Source organism: Amblyomma mixtum, chromosome 2 (assembly GCF_055824585.1).
Source record: "Amblyomma mixtum isolate Tamu chromosome 2, ASM5582458v1, whole genome shotgun sequence".
Classification (NCBI taxonomy): Eukaryota; Metazoa; Arthropoda; class Arachnida; order Ixodida; family Ixodidae; genus Amblyomma; species Amblyomma mixtum.
Genome location: NC_143013.1, coordinates 247,958,033 through 247,979,709, shown reverse-complemented (window position 1 = coordinate 247,979,709; position 21,677 = coordinate 247,958,033). Strand labels below are relative to the sequence as shown.

The 21,677-nt window shown below is 48.1% G+C and overlaps 1 protein-coding gene across 1 annotated transcript in view; it reads right to left on the bottom strand.

The window, feature by feature from the left end:
- The window catches only part of LOC149363373 (uncharacterized), a 28,318-nt gene extending 7,318 nt beyond the window's left edge, over positions 1-21,000 (bottom strand). Inside the window, exons 1-3 of the mRNA XM_089568495.1 lie at positions 20,917-21,000; positions 17,730-18,460; positions 8,092-8,882 (exon numbers count right to left, since the gene is read on the bottom strand). Coding sequence (XP_089424621.1) covers positions 8,092-8,882; positions 17,730-18,460; positions 20,917-21,000 — 1,606 coding nt within the window. The remainder of the gene's footprint in view (positions 1-8,091; positions 8,883-17,729; positions 18,461-20,916) is intronic.
- Between the last annotated feature and the right edge of the window lie 677 nt (positions 21,001-21,677).

Below are 21,677 nucleotides of genomic sequence, written 5' to 3'. Positions count from 1 at the left end.
CAAGCAATACAAGGCTTCAGTTGCTTACCATGGTGACTTTGAGCTGCTGTAGAGCCGACTGCTGACTGAGCTCAGTTCTCGGCCCCTTTTATACAGAAAAGTGCGTCGTCGTTCCATGCGCACGTGAGCGGCTGCAGGAAACTACAGCTGAAAATAAAAAACTTGAAATTCTGGGACTTTGTTATTCCGCACGCCTCCCGACACGGTCGTCGCGCCCTGATGAGAGGCCATACCCACTGTGTTGTGTAACGGAGTACCTCGAACTAACCTTGAAGACTAAGCAATTTAGAGGAAGGAGGAGGTCAATTCCTAACTCCTAGTCGAAGCGCTCCATCGGTATTCATGGCGCTGACTGTATTCAGTCTCATTGACTTACTTTACAATTTTGAAGACTAACCGTTGATATATTTGCTTCTTGCCGCTAATGCGCTCGCGTTGATGTTGATTTTAGTGCGTTAGCGCTAAGAGTGGTCCATGCCAGCGTTCAGCAGTTGTGTGTTGTTCTTTGCCTCAAGCTTGCTTTGCGCCAGGCTGCTCACCTGCCCAGGAGTGTGTGGGCAACCTGCCCAGGTTTGTGTGTGTATGTATGTATATGGCAGGTTCTGATGACGCCACAAGTTCCCGTGACCTAGGTTGCAGGTTGAAGAAAAAATGGAAAACTGCCCACACAACACTAACGTACCTAATTCGGATTTCGTCTAACCATGCAAATCGACTGCGAAATTCTTTGCGCTTTTACGGCCATTATTTTATGATTGAATGCTGTCAAAATTGGGCATTTCAATTGCCCACCAGCTGTATTTCTTCTTTTATGAATTTATTTTTGTAATTTTTCTGCTAGTTTTCTGTACTCGGTGTTTAAGCTCGATGAACAGCGGAGGTCAGTATTTTCCGCAGACACTCGTGGATGACTTAAATAAGGATAAGCTACAATTGCAGAGAAAATCAAATGGGTTCATTAATCATTTCTCGAAGTATGCGTTTCCGATTTCGCAGTGTTTTTCATGGAATAAATTGAATACTGACGCGACTGTGCAGTAAGTTTTCTTTTTTCATGGCGGCAATAATCTCGTTTTCGTGCGGTCGCTTTAGTAATATTGGCAATTTTGTTTTCGTGCTGCCTCTTTAGTAACATTGTAGTAATATTTGACGGTTTATCTATTTGACTGCGGATGTTCGGAGGAAGGCTGGCGAACATTTTTGTTGTTGAGTTGGCATGCACGGTGTTAGTTAGCAAAACTACATTCGTTCATTGAGCGATTGGTATTTTTCATATTTTCAGATGCGGGGTCGGATAAGACTCCCCATAGACGCTGATATTAGTTTCGTCGTGACTGAACGACAAAGCAGGCAAAATGTTCTCTTGGTTAAAGCAACGTGACAAATATTATCATCACTAACGACTCGAAACTGGTGCCTTGGTCTAAAACTCGGCCTGCCTTCTTCCTCTGGATAATCATTTGTGGCTTGTATACTGACCCATCCTCAGGCACCACGATTTATCGCCAGTAACTGTTCGATTGAAACTTGGCAGCTTTCCGTGGCCCCCAAATCTAAAATAGAATCCCTCAAATCTGTGGAAAAACTTCACTCGGCCTGTTGTTACTTTTGATCTGAAGTGCCGAGAAAAGGAGAGCGGAGCATTCTTTATTTAGTTTCGCTTTGCATGTTCCAGATTGGTTGATTTATATGGGTTTAACGTCTCAAAGTGACTCAGGCTATTGCGCCGCGGTGGCTCAGTGGTTATGGTGCTCGGCTGCTGACCCGAAAGAGGCGGGTTAAATCCCGGCCGCGGTGGTTGAATTTCTTTGGAGGAGAAATTCTAGAGGCCCGTGTACTGTGCGATGTCAGTGCATGTTAAAGAACCCCAGGTGGTCGAAATTTCCGGAGCCCTGCACTACGGCGTCTCTCATAGCCTTAGTGGCTTTGGGTCGTTAAACCCCATAAACTAAACCAAACCTCACTCAGGCTATGAAGGACGCAGTTCCAGATTTCACATTTTAAAGCATTAAAAAATTGAATGTACCCATAAGACTTTGCAAGTTTTCTGTGGCACGTCTCTCAAGAACTTCTTAGTGGGAGCAATGTTTAAATCATATGTTGACAACGAGGTCGTCCGCTGTGTTCATCGTCTCTGATGCGACAGCGTCCATTATAAAATCGCTAGAACCATTCGAATAGCGTGTCCTAAATGTCCTAAATGGGCTTTAATGCCAAGGTGTCTCCGTAGTTCTAAAAGTAACTTGCTGAAACTGAGCCTCCAGAAGTATGTACAGCATGATTGTTCGTATTCGTTATTTTTAAAATATGATGGCGATCTAAACACTAACTCCTCATTTGGTTAATTCTCCAGTCTGCATGTTCATTTGGAAATGAACCTCGAAGCAATAATACACTTTACGGACCTGTGTACCCATGGCTCGGACACGAAACGAAACGAACATCCGAGACGTACCGAGGCGGGAACGAAACTTCCATGCGGTGTCATCAAATGCGCACGTTAGCTTGATATCCTCCCCGATCATCCGTCCACGTTTTCAGGCGCAGCCCATGCAGAGTGGTACAGGGTCCCGCGCCTAGAAGGGATTCCGCAGACGCGGCGGACGACCTGCCATCTAAGTCAGGCCGAGTGGCAAAACACGGAATTGGGGCATTCTGTTTAAGTGATCATCACAGTGACCACAGAGATCACCAATATAATTGATCATCATGCAGACGTTAGCGAAACTTAGTAAGACTGTGGCCTCCTGAATTCGAGGTTAACGCGCGATCGAATGTGCAGAATCTCATGTGCAAGAACTGGCAGAGAAAAACATGGGACCTCATTTATTTCTGTGGACCACTTCTCACCATTCTACGACTCGCGGTATTGATGCTCGTTATATTGAAGTAAAAAACTTTTCATCTGCGGCACAAAAAGAAATATTAACCTGCAAAATAGTCGCAAAAAAAGTAAAAGAGAAAGAGCTCTGAGTACGATGTTTAGCCTCACCGCGGAGCTCGCACGCAGCAGGCGAAGCAGGGCTTTGGCGCGCTACCTCCGCAAATAAGGGCGTCGAACTCGCCGCAAGCTCACGCGCCAGAAGATGGCTCGATCCAAAAGAATCCGAGTCACATATACAACGGCTGTTAACCCTAAACTCTATGCGCAGCGATGAGAGGGCCCATAGTCTATTAGGGTTCGCTAATAGGGAGCAGCGCGGCGCTAGACTGCGTGTACTAGAGAAGGAGGCTCGCTCGTTAGGGAGGCCGCTCACGCCCAGACCTTGCACGTATTTTACGCAGGCGCGATCCGCAGGAGAGCAGCCCTCTTATCCTGCGCTTCGAATTATTCTGTTCGCACCTATACGTTCCACCAGATCCACGTGACTAGGATGTCACCTCTTCCTTATGTTAGATACGCGTACGCCATGACAATCTCCGTTTCTCACTTTAAACCTCTTCTGCGCCCGCGAGCCGCAATTGCCTCTATACACGCTGCTTTCTCATCTGGCTGCTTCGTTTTCTAAGTACACCCACGAAGCAAATGACCGTGCTGAGGCTACTAACCTCGCAGGTCTCCCAGCAAGAATCCCAGAACCACCATAACCACAATGTCTCTTTCTCCCCTGCCTCCCTCATCTTGCTTTGGTTGCCATTCCGCTACGTGGGCTCTCCAAAATACTTCTGTCCCGAGATGTTGGCCCGTACCATGCGCCTGGTACAGGTCACCGCAGTCAACAACAAGATCGCGCCGGCCACCCCGTAGACCACATCGCTTCAAGCTCGGCGTAATAGAGTGCACCTCTCTCGCATCGAGCGCTACCTCTTTCTCTGCCCTCAACGCCATAATTTAGAGCGAGTCGGCTTTTGTGCCACCTGTCGGATGCGCAAAAGTTAATACGTTTGACAACGATGTGAACTAAGTGTCTCGGTGGCACGCGGGCCATGTGCCCTGTTCTGCCCTGTGAATAATGGAATTGAGTGGGCGAGTTGGTTTTCCATCTTGACAGTGAAAACGCTCAAAAGGACAATGACCAGGAGTATAAAGTTGTATTTCGCATGAAATAAAATCAGTTTAAAGTAAGCGCTTTGTATGTCTTTCCTTTGCTGTCCTCCTTGTACTTTTGAGCGCTTTCACTGTCAAGCTGCCCTGTGAGTCAGCTTTTTTCAAAAGTTTACTCACGGCATTGAGTATTAACCCCGTAGCTGGAATCCATATTTCTGGATTCCACTCTTTGAAACTGCTACTGCGGTCCTCTTCACGAGCCATTTCTGTCCGTCAGGGCATGCCTGAGCAGGGCGCGGCCTTCTACTGGTTAGGGCTTGTGGAACAGATGAGGGAAAAAACCTTGTTATTCTAGCATGCCTATAGCATGTGGTAGACAGCGTTAATTTTCTCCACAGTTCCGGGAATGCGACGTGTGTATTTTTGAATACCATGTGTGTAGTGAGGGGGGGAGTGAAGTTGTTTGCGTGTATCCTTCTTAAGGTTATTTCTTTGTTCTTACTTAATTTTTTTCTTGCGTTTAGGAAATTCTTATCTTTCGAGCCTGTACTTCTGCACGAATTCAGCGAAAATGTAGAGGGACACATCACAGTTATGATACTGCTGTGACGGTGCCCGGGCCAGTATTTCGCCAGCGAAGTCGTTGGAAAGTCCGTTGCCCTACATACAATGGTGGCCTGGGGTTCATATTATATACTCTGTTTCCAAGTTTTTGATCTCGATTATACAACCGGTCTCCTCACCGACCGTGCCCTAGATGTGATATTTACATGCCATGGGACAGTGTAGGATTACTGTCTTTGGATGCTCTCGGATGGCGAGGGCTACGGCTGCTTTCTTGGTATGCCTGGATGGGATGGACGCGCAGCCCAGTAGTCTACCTCTTTAGGAATTTCGATTGCATGTTTTGTGCTGTGCGGGGGGGCGCTATGCAGGGTGATCAGAGTTTGGTGAAGCCCGGCTTCTTCACCCAGCTTTAGACGAATAATCTACATGTATTAAGAAATAAAATTCAACTGTCGGGATTCCTCCAATATTACCGCGTTATCAGTGTCGATATGGGTATCTCAAAACTAAGGTGTCCCCTCATGTGTTGAGCCGGTTGTCGACAAAGTACAACCCAAATCATTGCAGTGTCGATGCCTTCTTTCATGTGTTTACCGTTCACCCGAGTGCATTTTGTGTGCAAGTAAGAAATTTAAACAGTGTTTTTGGTGCATTTTTATTACTCAGTTTACGTCACCATGTGGCTAATGACTGAATTCTTTCTGGGTTCCTTGTGCTTCCGTTGTTTCGACAACGCGGCTCACAACAGTTCTGGTCGCTGAAATATTAAATTACCAGCAGGTGTCATTCGCATAAACACAAAAACTATGCGAACAGGCGAGACGCGCGAACGCAGCGAAATTACGAACACGGATAACATGTTTACGAACCTCGCGTGCTGAGCCTTAATGCACAACATACAATAATACAAGATGACATTGCCAATACTTTACATGTATTCTTCTAATTACTAGCGTTATTTTCTGTCCCCTAAAACCTAGATGGACAGCAGACTACGCGCTTTGTTCGCGAAAAAGTATTTATACACCGCAACAGGCTGCCAGCGGGAGGTTCACAGAATGCCTTCTGGGTGTACTTAGAAGAAGTGTGGGGGTGCAATGCGTGTATTCAATATCACAGGCGACGGAATTTTTGGCGCAGAGGTTCCTACTGTGGCTCCTTTTTGTCCAACGCGTTGTCTTTCCTCCGGCCGTCCGGAAAAGCTCACTCCCGTGCTGTCACCGAACACTTGCCTACGACATGTTTGCCCGCTTTTCTAAAGTTTACCAAAATCCGCCCCACCGTCAACAAATGAACCTAAACAAATTGTTCATCACAAGGTGGTGGTCATTAAACGACAACACCTAACTGTAAAAGTTGAAGTAAAACTACCCGTGTCGAAACGGCAGGCGCCTCATTGAGCGCATTCACTAACTGCGTCATTAATGACACCGACCGACGGGACCGGCGTGCTCTGTCTAAACTGCTTCCAATGCCGCGTAAACTGTAAAAAAGCATTTTTTTTCTTGCCTTCCCATTGTCAAAACCGTAAAAAATGACACGTGCCCGTGCAAGAGTCGATGCAAAACCACATTGTCGCAGCTGCCCGCACGCCTTTGCTATCTGCGCAGTTCGTGACGCCGGCAGAGCTGGCCGGCGTGCTTAGTGAAACTATTTGACATGCAGCGCAGTTTGACAAAAACGAGACAATCTCACCTCGCCACTGTAAAAAACAGCAGGAGTAACACCAACCGCGCCACAGCAGCCGGCAGGCAACAAAGCGTGCGCGCCCTGTCACGAACTGCACAATTCAAAGCACCGGCATGCGTGGCCACTCTAACCTGCTTGAAATGCAGCATAGCCCAGCAGTAAAAAAAAGTAATACAAATTCTCCGCTCTTCGTCACCAGAAACCAAATGAGGCCCGCGTCGAAGAGGAACAGAGGCGCAAAAGCGCGGATTCTGCGCGCTAGCAAAGAGGCCGCATGCTCACACGCACGCGCAAACAACCGTCGCATGGCTTCGTTCTGCTTAGTGTTTGCTACCACTCCCTTCGCCCTTTGGAAGACACCTGCCGTTGCGAGACCATTTTTTGTAAACGTTATTCGCTACTCCTGTTCGCACACTATAATGCGTCATTAGCTTACTGGCTTCCGTCGCGTAAAGTCGTGGAAAAAATGGGCTAGCGCTGAATTGGGAACTTACTGCCAAGTAGCCCTGGTTCTCCTTGCGTGTTCCTCGCACTGGGCCACGTACCAATACTTTAAGCACGTTACACTTCTCTTTTCATGCATGCCAGAGAAAAGGCAGAAATAATGGCGAATAATTTGAGTTAACATCCTTCGCTCCTTTTCCAGCAAGAGAGAAATAGATCAATAGTAATAAAGCTACATGCACTGTCGCATCTTCTTTATGTTTTCCCTTTTTGAATTTTGATTTTTTTCATGGTCGCAAATTATTACGAGGCACTTCTTTTGATTTTCATGTCTTTCGCTGTGTTTCGTTACAGGCGAAAACATCCAATGAACCCAGCAGCTCCCCAAAAGTATGGAACATGCTCAGTGATCGGCGTGCTGACCTCCACCAATATGACATTGTACTAAACAGCGTCGGCTTACATGGCCAAAGTTGTGGTGAACCGGAGACCGCCGCCGTGGCTCAGTGTTTCATTTGTTTTACGTCGCATTTCGAAAGAGGCGAAACGCTAGCGACGCATGTAGTGTGCGATGGCAGTACATGTTAAAGAACTCCAGGGGGTCGAAATTACTCAGAACCCTTCGATACATCACTTTTCATAGTCTGAATCTGTTTCCGATGTTAAATTGTATAAACTAGCCCTTCCTGAAGAAATGGTGCCATTATACAAGCTATGAGCGCCATGCCGTTGTGATCGCTTGTCCCCTAACTTGCGATACAGAAGAATCTCTGCACTGACGACGTCTTCTTAAGTTCGGACCGATGGATTTTTACACCGATAAATTGCACCAACAGACGACCTCCATGCAAGAGGAACGATGGTTACCAGGATGAAAAGGTGGAAAAATTGACTCTCAGAATGCAGGTCCAATGCGAGTGTCAAAGTAGGAACGCAGGAATGTAGTTTCGTAAAACCTAATTTTATTTCTCCATCTGCGCCGCGCACGAAGCACTCGCATGAAGGGGATTGGCAGCCATGGCTTGTGTTGTGGTAATTCAGACTACTTGCAGCTGGGAAACCTCTGAAAACGAAGGTGCAGCCACCATTAAGCATGACAGACATCGAGATCATATGTTTTAAACAAAGGTCAGGTACACTTCATTCCCAGCCAAGATTGGAGATGTAGACAGACGGAAGTACTTTATGAACCTAACAACTCAAGGTGGGAGATACATGTTTTTTTTCTGCTTATGAGGGTATTATCACTGAGAAGTCACAGAAGTTTCACTTGCAGTCCTGAACTGCTCCATTTGTTTTCACTTCGGCGGGCAAAACGCAACAGCTCGAATAAACCGACTACTTTTAGGTATCTCGCACACTACTTTCCCGAACAAAACGTAATAAACACTGGATATACTTACACTTCTTCTTGCGGAGAAGAGCGCCGTAGTGGAAGGGAGAGCCGAGGCCATAGCCGTAGTTCAGACCGTAGCCGAGGAGACCGTGGCCGAAGCCGTAGTGACCGGCACCGTAGCCGAGAGTGCCAACACCGTAGCCGTAGACTGGGGCGGCGTGGTAGGCAGCGACAGCTGGGGCGGCGTGGGCAACGGTGGTGGTGGCAACAGCTGGGGCGGCGTGGACGGCAGCGAAAGCTGGGGCAGCGGCGTAGGTGGCGACTGGAGCAGCATGGGCGACGGTGGCAACAGCTGGGGCAGCAGCGTAGGCAGCGACTGGAGTAGCGTGAGCGACAGTGGCGACGGCTGGGGCAGCGGCGTAGGTGGCGACGGCTGGTGCAGCGTAGGTGGTGGCAACCTTGGTCACGGCTGGAGCAGCGGCAACAACTGGGGCAGCAGCGTAGGTAGCCACAGCTGGGGCGGCGTGGTAGGCGGCAACGCGAGTCACAGCTGGAGCGACGGCGTAGCTAGCGACGGCTGGGGCAGCGTGGGCGACGGTGGCGACAGCTGGGGCAGCATGGGCCACAGTGGCGACAGCTGGGGCGTGGGCGACGGTGGCCACAGATGGAGCGAAGCCACTGTATCCAAGGCCGTAGCCATAACCACCGTAGCCAAGGCCGTAGCCAAGACCGGCGTAGCCGAGGCCGCCGTAGCCGAGACCACCGTAGCCAAGGCCACCGTAGCCAAGGCCGTAGCCAGTGTAGCCAGCGAAGGCGCTGGTGGCAAGAGCCAAGAGAACGCAAGCACGGATCTGCAAAAAAATATTGTTCAGGTTTTACTCATTGCCAAGAGCCTCCTTAAGTCGAAAAATTTGTGGCTGTATGCGGCAGTTATGTTTTAACAGTGTATGGTTTAACTATGTTGCGTATTTAAGCTATGTTGTATTATCTATAGGGAAACTGCGCTCCCCAGAAGGCAGTGCAACTGTTCCATTCGACGACTGACAATTGCTGCCGTCAGAAGCTTGCGCCACTACAAACGCGAAGGCACATTGAACGATTCGAGGGCCGCATTTTGCTGATACCATTCATTGCCGTCCTCTTCGCGGCGTAGCCACAGCGGTAGCTAACGGCTGGCACGCGTGGCTCCGACAGAGCTTGGAAGCTCATACAAATAAGCGTGGGAAGTTTGCGCGAAAAAGCACCACGAATTCACCAAAACCTCCTTTCACTTGAGAGAGACTCGGTTATACGTCGCTGTAATCTACCTGGCAGACTTCACCGCTGGTCCCTACTGCACCTCCAGAACTACGTAGCCTTTTACCTACGCACAACAGAGGCGTCTGCTTTCAGACGTCTCTTCAGTACCGTCATTGAAAGGTATTTAGGTATCATTCTTAGGGAGACAGAGTTCTGAATAATCAGAAGATATTACGATCCTCTCCAGTTACTTCTGCGGGGGTAGCTTTGTATATAAGTGGAGGGCTATTTTAGCTAAGTGCTAGAGTTTCCAGCTTAGCCGACTATCAGAATCCGGACCTATTTTTGTTGGCAAGCAATACAAGGTTTCAATTGCTTACCATGGTGACTTTGAGCTGCTGTAGAGCCGACTGCTGAGTGAGCTCAGTTCTCGGGCCCTTTTATCCAGAAAAGTGCGTCGTCGTTCCATGCGCACGTGAGCGGCTGCAGGAAACTACAGCTGAAATTTAAAAAAAACTTGAAATTCTGGGATTTTGTTATTCCGCACGCCTCCCCACACGGTCGTCGCGCCCTGATGAGAGGCCATACCCACTGTGTTGTGTAACGGAGTACCTCGAACTAACCTTGTAGACTAAGCAATTTAGAGGAAGGAGGATGTCAATTCCTAACTCCTAGTCGAAGCGCTCCATCGGTATTGATGGCGCTGACTGCATTCAGTCTCATTGACTTACTTTACAATTTTGAAGACTAACCGTTGATATATTTGCTTCTTGCCGCTAGTGCGCTCGCGTTGATGTTGATTTTAGTGCGTTAGCGCTTAGAGTGGTCCATGCCAGCGTTCAGCTGTTGTGTGTTGTTCTTTGCCTCAAGCTTGCTTTGCGCCAGGCTGCTCACCTGCCCAGGAGTGTGTGGGCAACCTGCCCAGGTTTTTGTGTGTATGTATGTATACGGCAGGTTCTGATGACGCCACAAGTTCCCGTGACCTAGGTTGCAGGTTGAAGAAAAAATGGAAAACTGCCCACACAACACTAACGCACCTAATTCGGATTTCGCCTAACCATGCAAATCGACTGCGAAATTCTTTACGCTTTTACCGTCATTATTTTATGATTGAATGCTGTCATAATTGGGCATTTCAATTGCCCACCAGCTGTATTTCTTGTTTTATGAATTTAATTTTGTAATTTTTCTGCTAGTTTTCTGTACTCGGTGTTTTAGCTCGATGAACAGCGGAGGTCAGAATTTTCCGCGGACACTCGTGGATGACTTAACTAAGGCTAAGCTGCAATTGCAGAGAAAATCAAATGTGTTGATTAATCATTTCTCGAAGTATGCGTTTCCGATTTCGCACTGTTTTTCATGGAATAAATTGAACACTGACGCGACTATGCAGTAAGTTTTCTTTCTTCATGGCGGCAATAATCTCGTTTTCGTGCGGCCCCTTCAGCAATATTGGTAATTTTGTTTTCGTGCGGCCTCTTTAGTAACTATGTAGTAATATTTGATGGTTTAGCTATTTGACTGCGGATGTTCGGAGGAAGGCCGGGGAACATTTTTGTTGTTGATTTGGCAAGCACGGTGTTAGTTTGCAAAACTACATTCGTTTATTGAGCGATTGGTATTTTTCATATTTTCAGACGCGGGCTCGGATAAGACTCCCCATATACGCTGATATTGGTTTCGTTGTTAGTGAACGACAAGGCAGGCAAAATATTCTCTTGGTTAAAGCGACGTGACAATTATTATCTCAATAACGACTCGAAACTGGTGCCTTGGTCTAAAACTCGGTCTACCTTCTTCCTCTTGATAATCATTTGTGGCTTGTATACTGACCCATCCTCTGACACCACGATTTATCGCCAGTAACTGTTCGATTGGAACTTGGCGGCTTTCCATGGCCCCTAAGTCTAAAATATAATCCCCAAAATCTGTGGAAAAACTTCACTCGGCCTGTTATTACTTTTGATCTGAAGTGCCGAGAAAAGGAGAGCGGAGCATTCTTTATTTGGTTTCGCTTTGCATGTTCCAGATTGGTTGATTTATATGGGTTTAACGTCTCAAAGTGACTCAGGCTATTGCGCCACGGTGGCTCAGTGGTTATGGTGCTCGGCTGCTGACCCGAAAGACGCGGGTTAGATCCCGGCCGCGGTGGTTGAATTTCTTTGTAGGAGAAATTCTAGAGGCCCGTGTACTGTGCGATGTCAGTGCACGTTAAAGAACCCCAGGTGGTCGAAATTTCCGGAGCCCTGCACTACGGCGTCTCTCATAGCCTTAGTCGCTTGGGGTCGTTAAACCCCATAAACTAAACCAAACCTCACTCAGGCTATGAAGGACGCAGTTCCAGATTTCACATTTTAAAGCATTAAAAAATTGAATGTACCCATAAGACTTTGCAAGTTTTCTGTTGCACGTCTCTCAAGAACTTCTTAGTGGGAGCAAAGTTTAAATCATATGTTGACAACGGAGGTCGTCCGCTGTGTTCATCGTCTCTGATACGACAGCGTGCATTATAGAATCGCTAGCACCGTTCGAATAGCGTGTCCTAAATGTCCTAAATGGGCTTTAATTCCAAGGTGTCTCCGTTGTTATATAAGTGACTTGTTGGAACTGAGTGTGCAGGAGAATGTACGGCATGATTTTTCGTTTTAGGTATTTTGAGAATATGATGGCGGTCTAAACACTAACTCCTCATTTGGTTAATTCTCCAGTCTGCATGTTCATCTGGAAATGAACCTCGAAGCAATAATACACTTTACGGACCTGTGTACCCATGGCTCGGACACGAAACGAATCGAACATCCGAGACGTACCGAGGCGGGAACGAAACTTCCATGCGGTGTCATCAAATGCGCACGTTAGCTTGATATCCTCCTCGACCATCCGCCCACGTTTTCAGGCGCAGCCCATGCAGAGTGGTACAGGGTCCCGCGCCTAGAAGAGATTCCGCAGACACGGCGGACGACCTGCCATCTAAGTCAGGCTGAGCAGCAAAACACAGAATAGGGGCATTCTGTGTAAGTGATCATCACAGTGACCACAGAGATCACCAATATAATTCATCATCATGCAGACGTTAGCGAAACTTAGTAAGACTGTGGCCTCCTGAATTCGAGGTTAACGCGCGATCGATCGAATGTCCAGAATCTCATGTGCAAGAACTGGCAGAGAAAAACATGGGACCTCATTTATTTCTGTGGACCACTTCTCTCCATTCTACGACTCGCGGTATTGATGCTCGTTATATTTAAGTAAAAAACTTTTCATCTGCGGCGCAAAAAGAAATATTAACCTGCAAAATAGTCGCAAAAAAAGTAAAAGAGAAAGAGCTCTGAGTACGATGTTTAGCCTCACCGCGGAGCTCGCACGCAGCAGGCGAAGCAGGGCTTTGGCGCGCTACCTCCGCAAATAAGGGCGTCGAACTCGCCGCAAGCTCACGCGCCAGAAGATGGCTCGATCCAAAAGAATCCGAGTCACATATACAACGGCTGTTAACCCTAAACTCTATGCGCAGCGATGAGAGGGCCCATAGTCTATTAGGGTTCGCTAATAGGGAGCAGCGCGGCGCTAGACTGCGTGTACTAGAGAAGGAGGCTCGCTCGTTAGGGAGGCCGCTCACGCCCAGACCTTGCACGTATTTTACGCAGGCGCGATCCGCAGGAGAGCAGCCCTCTTATCCTGCGCTTCGAATTATTCTGTTCGCACCTATACGTTCCACCAGATCCACGTGACTAGGATGTCACCTCTTCCTTATGTTGGATACGCGTACGCCATGACAATCTCCGTTTCTCACTTTAAACCTCTTCTGCGCCCGCGAGCCGCAATTGCCTCTATACACGCTGCTTTCTCATCTGGCTGCTTCGTTTTCTAAATACACCCACGAAGCAAATGACCGTGCTGAGGCTACTAACCTCGCAGGTCTCCCAGCAAGAATCCTAGAACCACCATAACCACAATGTCTCTTTCTCCCCTGCCTCCCTCGTCTTGCTTTGGTTGCCATTACGCTACGTGGGCTCTCCAAAATACTTCTGTCCCGAGATGTTGGCCCGTACCATGCGCCTGGTACAGGTCACCGCAGTCAACAACAAGATCGCGCCGGCCACCCCGTAGACCACATCGCTTCAAGCTCGGCGTAATAGAGTGCACCTCTCTCGCATCGAGCGCTACCTCTTTCTCTGCCCTCAACGCCATAATTTAGAGCGAGTCGGCTTTTGTGCCACCTGTCGGATGCGCAAAAGTTAATACGTTTGACAGCGATGTGAACTAAGTGTCTCGGTGGCACGCGGGCCATGTGCCCTGTTCTGCCCTGTGAATAATGGAATTGAGTGGGCGAGTTGCTTTTCCATCTTGACAGTGAAAACGCTCAAAAGGACAATGACCAGGAGTATAAAGTTGTATTTCGCATGAAATAAAATCAGTTTAAAGTAAGCGCTTTGTATGTCTTTCCTTTGCTGTCCTCCTTGTACTTCTGAGCGCTTTCACTGTCAAGCTGCCCTGTGAGTCAGCTTTTTTCAAATGTTTACTCACGGCATTGAGTATTAACCCCGTAGCTGGAATCCATATTTCTGGATTCCACTCTTTGAAACTGCTACTGCGGTCCTCTTCACGAGCCATTTCTGTCCGTCAGGGCATGCCTGAGCAGGGCGCGGCCTTCTACTGGTTAGGGCTTGTGGAACAGATGAGGGAAAAAACCTTGTTATTCTAGCATGCCTATAGCATGTGGTAGACAGCGTTAATTTTCTCCACAGTTCCGGGAATGCGACGTGTGTAATTTTGAATACCATGTGTGTCGTGAGGGGGTGAGTGAACTTGTTTGCGTGTATCCTTCTTAAGGTTATTTCTTTGTTCTTACTTAATTTTTTTCTTGCGTTTAGGAAATTCTTATCTTTCGAGCCTGTACTTCTGCACGAATTCAGCGAAAATGTAGAGGGACACATCACAGTTATGATACTGCTGTGACGGTGCCCGGGGCAGTATTTCGCCAGTGAAGTCGTTGGAAAGTCCGTTGCCCTACATACAATGGTGGCCTGGGGTTCATATTATATACCCTGTTTCCAAGTTTTTGACCTCGATTATACAACCGGTCTCCTCACCGACCCTGCCCTAGATGTGATATTTACATGCCATGGGACAGTGTAGGATTACTGTCTTTGTATGCTCTCGGATGGCGAGGGCTACGGCTGCTTTCTTGGTATGCCTGGATGGGATGGACGCGCAGCCCAGTAGTCTACCTCTTTAGGAATTTCGATTGCATGTTTTGTGCTGTGCGGGGGGGGGGGGGGGGGGGGGGGGGGGCTATGCAGGGTGATCAGAGTTTGGTGAAGCCCGGCTTCTCCACCCAGCTTTAGACGAATAATCTACATGTATTAAGAAATAAAATTCAACTGTCGGGATTCCTCCAATATTACCGCGTTATCAGTGTCGATATGGGTATCTCAAAACTAAGGTGTCCCCTCATGTGTTGAGCCGGTTGTCGACAAAGTACAACCCAAATCATTGCAGTGTCGATGCCTTCTTTCATGTGTTTACCGTTCACCCGAGTGCATTTTGTGTGCAAGTAAGAAATTTAAACAGTGTTTTTGGTGCATTTTTATTACTCAGTTTACGTCACCATGTGGCTCATGACTGAATTCTTTCTGGGTTCCTTGTGCTTCCGTTGTTTCGACAACGCGGCTCACAACAGTTCTGGTCGCTGAAATATTAAATTACCAGCAGGTGTCATTCGCATAAACACAAAAACTATGCGAACAGGCAAGACGCGCGAACGCGGCGAAATTACGAACAAGGATAACATGTTTACGAACCTCGCGTGCTGAGCCTTGATGCACAACATACAATAATACAAGATGACGTTGCCAATACTTTACATGTATTCTTCTAATTACTAGCGTTATTTTCTGTCTCCTAAAACCTAGATGGACAGCAGACTACGCGCTTTGTTCGCGAAAAAGTATTTATACACCGCAACAGGCTGCCAGCGGGAGGTTCACAGAATGCCTTCTGGGTGTACTTAGAAGAAGTGTGGGGGTGCAATGCTTGTATTCAATATCACAGGCGACGGAATTTTTGGCGCAGAGGTTCCTACTGTGGCTCCTTTTTGTCCTACGCGTTGTCTTTCCTCCGGCCGTCCGGAAAAGCTCACTCCCGTGCTGTCACCGAACACTTGCCTCCGACATGTTTGCCCGCTTTTCTAAAGTTTACCAAAATCCGCCCCACCGTCAACAAATGAACTGAAACAAATTGTTCATCACAAGGTGGTGGTCATTAAACGACAACACCTAACTGTAAAAGTTGAAGTAAAACTACCCGCGTCGAAACGGCAGGCGCCTCACTGAGCGCATTCACTAACTGCGTAATTAATGACACCGACCGACGGGACCGGCGTGCTCTGTCTAAACTGCTTCCAATGCCGCGTAAACTGTAAGAAAGCATTTTTTTTCTTATCTTCCCATTGTCAAAACCGTAAAAAATGACACGTGCCCGTGCAAGAGTCGATGCAAAACCACATTGTCGCAGCTGCCCGCACGCCTTTGCTATCTGCGCAGTTCGTGACGCCGGCAGAGCCGGCCGGCGTGCTTAGTGAAACTATTTGACATGCAGCGCAGTTTGACAAAAACGAGACAATCTCACCTCGCCACTGTAAAAAACAGCAGGAGTGCCACCAACCGCGCCACAGCAGCCGGCAGGCAACAAAGCGTGCGCGCCCTATCACGAACTGCACAATTCAAAGCACCGGCATGTGTGGCCACTCTAACCTCCTTGAAATGCAGCGTAGCCCAGCAGTAAAAAAAAGTAATACAAATTCTCCGCTCTTCGTCACCAGAAACCAAATGAGGCCCGCATCGAAGAGGAACACAGGCGCAAAAGCGCGGATTCTGCGCGCTAGCAAAGATGCCGCATGCTCACACGCACGCGCAAACAACCGTCGCATGGCTTCGTTCTGCTTGGTGTTTGCTACCACTCCCTTCGCCCGTTGGAAGACACCTGCCCTTGCGAGACCATTTTTTGTAAACATTATTGGCTACTCCTGTTCGCACACTATAATGTGTCATTAGCTTACTGGCTTCCGTCGCGTAAAGTCGTGGAAAACATGGGCTAGCGCTGAATTGGGGGCTTACTGCCAAGTAGCCCTGGTTCTCCTTGCGTGTTCCTCGCACTGGGCCACGTACCAATATTTTAAGCACGTTACACTTCTCTTTTCCTGCATGCCAGAGAAAAGGCAGAAATAATGGCGAATAATTTGAGTTAACATCCTTCGCTCCTTTTCCAGCAAGAGAAAAATAGATCAATAGTAATAAAGCTACATGCACTGTCGCATCTTCTTTATGTTTTCCCTTTTTGAATTTTGATTTTTTTCATGGTCGCAAATTATTCGGAGGCACTTCTTTTGATTTTCATGTCTTTCTCTGTGTTTCGTTACAGGCGAAAACATTCAATGAACCCAGCAGCTCCCCAAAAGTATGGAACATGCTCAGTGATCGGCGTGCTGACCTCCACCAATATGACATTGTACTAAACAGCGTCGGCTTACATGGCCAAAGTTGTGATGAACCGGAGACCGCCGCCGTGGCTCAGTGTTTCATTTGTTTTACGTCGCATTTCGAAAGAGGCGAAACGCTAGCGACGCATGTAGTGTGCGATGGCAGTACATGTTAACGAACTCCAGGGGGTCGAAATTACTCAGAACCCTTCGATGCATCACTTTTCATAGTCTGAATCTGTTTCCGATGTTAAATTGTATAAACTAGCCCTTCCTGAAGAAATGGTGCCATTATACAAGCTATGAGCGCCATGCCGTTGTGATCGCTTGTCCCCAACTTGCGATACAGAAGAATCTCTGCACTGACCGATGGATTTTTACACCGATAAGTTCGGGCCGATGGATTTTTACACCGATAAATTGCACCAACAGACGACCTCCATGCAAGAGGAACGATGGTTACCAGGATGAAAAGGTGGAAAAATTGACTCTCAGAATGCAGGTCCAATGCGAGTGTCAAAGTAGGAACTGAGGAATGTAGTTTCGTAAAACCTAATTTTATTTCTCCATCTGCGCCGCGCACGAAGCACTCGCATGAAGGGGATTGGCAGCCATGGTTTGTGTTGTGGTTATTCAGACTACTTGCAGCTGGGAAACCTCTGAAAACGAAGGTAAAGCCACCATTAAGCATGACAGACATCGAGAACATATATAGTAAACAAAAGTCAGGTACACTTCATTCCCGGCCAAGATTGCAGATGTTGTACGACGGAACTAGTTTATGAACCTAACAACTCAAGGTCAAAGATACATGTTTTTTTTTTTACTGCTTACGAATGTATTATCACTGAGAAGTCACAGAATTTCAATGGTAGTCCTGAACTGCTCCATTTGTTTTCACTTCTGTGGGCAAAACGCAACAGCTCGAATACACCGACTACTTTTAGGTATCTCGCACACTACTTTCCCGAACAAAACGTAATAAACACTGGATATACTCACACTTCTTCTTGCGGAGAAGAGCGCCGTAGTGGAAGGGAGAGCCGAGGCCATAGCCGTAGTTCAGGCCGTAGCCGAGGAGACCGTGGCCGAAGCCGTAGTTGCCGGCACCGTAGCCGAGGGTGCCAACACCATAGCCGTAGACTGGGTCAGCGTGGTAGGCAGCGACAGCTGGGGCAGCGTGGGCAACGGTGGTGGTGGCAACAGCTGGGGCGGCGTGGACGGCAGCGAAAGCTGGGGCAGCGGCGTAGGTGGCGACTGGAGCAGTGTGGGCGACGGTGGCAACAGCTGGGGCAGCAGCGTAGGCAGCGACTGGAGCAGCGTGAGCGACAGTGGCGACGGCTGGGGCAGCGTAGGTGGTGGCAACCTTGGTCACGGCTGGAGCAGCGGCAACAACTGGGGCAGCGGCGTAGGTAGCGACAGCTGGGGCGGCGTGGTAGGCGGCAACGCGAGTCACAGCTGGGGCGACAGCGTAGCTAGCGACAGCTGGGGCAGCGTGGGCGACAGTGGAGACAGCTGGAGCGTGGGCAACGGTGGCCACAGATGGAGCGAAACCAGTGTACCCGAGACCGTATCCGAGGCCGCCATAGCCAAGACCGTAGCCGAGGCCACCGTAGCCGAGGCCGCCATAGCCAAGACCGTAGCCGAGGCCACCGTAGCCGAGGCCGGTGTAGCCAGCGAAAGCGCTGGTGGCAAGAGCCAAGAGGACGCAAGCGCGGATCTGGAAGGAAAAATGGTTCGCATTTTAAGGTTTGCGAACACTTTCTGAGTACAAAACTCTCTGCTGTGTCAGTTATTTTGCTTTTATTGACGCTTAATATTTTTAGGCACAACAGTACTGCCTGTAGCACCTCCCGCAAAATACTTAGCTCTCGATCTGTCAACACGAGAGATCTGTTTTCTAGGAAAATTTGCACTTGAACCGACATTTAAAGAAGTCATCATATAGGCTTAATCTCCAACTGCTCCTCAGCCGTAGTGCCGTAGAAAATAAGTGAGCGCGAGCTCTATATAAGATGAACGTATTACGGTTTTTTGTCGTAAGTCGTCGGAACGTAGCTTTATATATGAGCGAAGGGCTCTTTCGTGCAAAGCGCTCGTGTTTCTGGCTTATTCGAGTATCGAAAACCCAGTCCTATTTTTCCTTACAAGGAGTACACCGCTTCAGTTACTTACCATGGTGACTTTGAGCTGGTGTTGAGCCGAGTGCTGACTGAGCTTAGTTTGCTGGCCCTTTTATACAAAAAAGTGCCCCTTCGCACTGTGCGCGCGTGGTCTGCTCCAGGAAACTTCAGCTCAAATAGTAAAACGGCAGGAATTTCTGCGATTTTGTTATTCCGTGCGCCTCCGTAAACGGCCGTCGCGGCTGCATGTTTAGAGGCCGTACGCCGTTCGCAGTGCAACGAAGTACCCCGCCCTAACCTTGAGGAGGACCTAGTGTCTGAAAGGAGGATAGCAGCATTTAACTCACCTTCATATACGCAGGAGCAACTCCCTCAAGTGTTTCATAAGTTTTCCTTTGAGAGAAAGTGCTTCATCGGTTAGCGCGTGGGGGACTGTATCTTTTTTTCTTTACTGATATTTGCGGTTTGGACGTTGGCACTGGAGATATTTTTTTTTTTATTGTACGCTTGCGCAGACCTTCATTCTTTCTGTATTTTCGCGTTTGTTTTCGCGAATCGATTGGCCTATCATGCGCGATATTTCTAATGCTGACCAGCTTGATTTTTCTGTTGCTTGTTCCTCAGCCATTTTTTCTGCTAGTGCGCTCTTTTCCTGGTTTAGCCTGTTTAATCCAGGCCATTGGGTGGGTTGGTGAATGGTCATTTCGCAGAAGCTTTTTGCACAATACAATCGGGACTTAGATGAAGCCGTATTACCAGCAGGGGACGGAAATTCCCCACCTTTGTGTGGATGAGATAATGGAAAACTAATGATATTTCCACCATAATACAATGAGTTCTTTTAGCATTTCTAGTCATATTTGCCGTATATGTGAAAGAGATAGACTCATTATTCGGGACATCTTTCCAAATACATCTTCTATAACTCTTTCACTTCCCTGTTCACGGCGGCAATGACATCAGTTATTTGAATGCAAAGTTCACAACAACGCGGGTTCATGGGAAACGTCGCTATGAAAAAGATCCTGAGATTAATAGGTGACCTCGGCATTCTGCAGGAATATCTAATGAAGGACAAGTTGGTGTCCGTTTCGGAGGCGAGTGCGCTGTAGTGATGGAAAGAAAAATTGATTCGTGAAGGAGTGCAATTTTCCTTTGCGTTGTTGATTCGCCTTCGCTGAAAATGATAGCCACGAAAATCCGTTCGGGGCGGGAACGTGGCGAACGTGGCGAGTGTTTTTGTTCTGTAAGGTGCTAATCTGAGGCCTGTGAGATGAAGTGTGAAATTGAATCTTGTATAATCTGTACGAGCATTACTGCCGAACTGCACATAGAGGGGGCCGGACTTTGCCAAACCGCAGTTATGCGGCTTTTACCCGTCATCCCCTTCCCCTTTTCTCCATGAGAGAGAAAATGAAGACCATTTGATTTGATCATTTTCACTCACGACTTGAAAGAGCAGACGTGCACTAACGGGTGGTCTCTATTATTGCCATGTGCAGTTGATTGGGGTTTGGTTTCTTTGTACATATGGCGAAATCTCTAGGTGTGCGCTAATATTCGAAATCGAGTGGTGGATCGAATGTCTTCCAGTTCTATTCAAAATTACGCGAAACGAATCGAGTATGTTGCTAACTTTCCGAAAACTTGAATATTAATTGGCAGGAGGTTCGAATAAGGCCCGGCACATTATTCTTGAACTATTACAAAAGAAAAGGGCGAAACCGACGCTACGTATCGACATCCTGCGAACAGTGTGTGCGGGATGGAGGGTTCAGCGCCACTATAGTGTCGATTCGTGTAGCCCAGTTCATAATATTCATATATAGCTTATAATACTGGAGGTTAGAGCAGAGCTCAGGCAAGCTCCGCAAACTCTGCCATGGGTTCTCAAACTCTGTCTCGTGGTATGCTTTTCTTGGTTCGCCAAGCACCTGCTCTGGTCGGCCTGACCTTTCTGGTATATGCCTTTCTAGCGCGTAGGTACCAGGCACCGTACCTTTTCTGTTAAAACTAATTTCTGACCGTTGTCTCATATTGGGTCACTCCTCACTTTCGCCGCGTCGGCATCGTCCGTGTCAAAGACCTCGGCAGAGGGCTTGATGCTGCGCGCCAGAAACGCCGCAGCCTTTCTCATTTTGATGCTATCGCCAGTAGTAGCGGCTCCTCCGGCAATATGAGCAGCGTGCCAAGATACTGCCGCCGGTAGGGTACGGGGTACGTACTATCATGAGCAAAATTAAGAGACCCCTGCCGGCGAGCGCCGATCCACGCCAAACAACATCCGAGCACCTCCTGACGAAATACTCCTGTTGCCGAGACCTGCGCACGACATTGCGCTGGTGTGCCGGCCTGTGCAGCGGTTTCGGTACCAGGAGTGCTTCCTGAGGCGGCGCTCGCATGTAGTTTGGTGTGGATGGGCACTCGCTGGCAAGGCTCTCTTTATTTCGCTCATGATGGTACGTTTAGAAACTCCGGTGGCACGATGTGGTGTAGGCATGGCACAGAAGCTGAAGTGTATTAATATATTTTGCACTGCAGGATTCCTCGTCTCTACCTTTATTTATGCTCGTCTCTACCTTTATTTATGTGGAATCTATGTGCATTATGCGGGGACTGAATTCTTAGACAATTTCATCCTTTCCGGCCGGCGGTTTCCGCAACAAAGTATTAAGTATTTGCAAGATCCTCTCGCTCAGTTAGGGCTGCCGTTTACTCTTCCTATCCTCCTCTCCTTCGGTGGAACCGTCAAAGGGCATGCCCTTAAGCTGGTGTGTGAGCTTCTTCACAGGTATTGTATCGAGACTAGAAGAT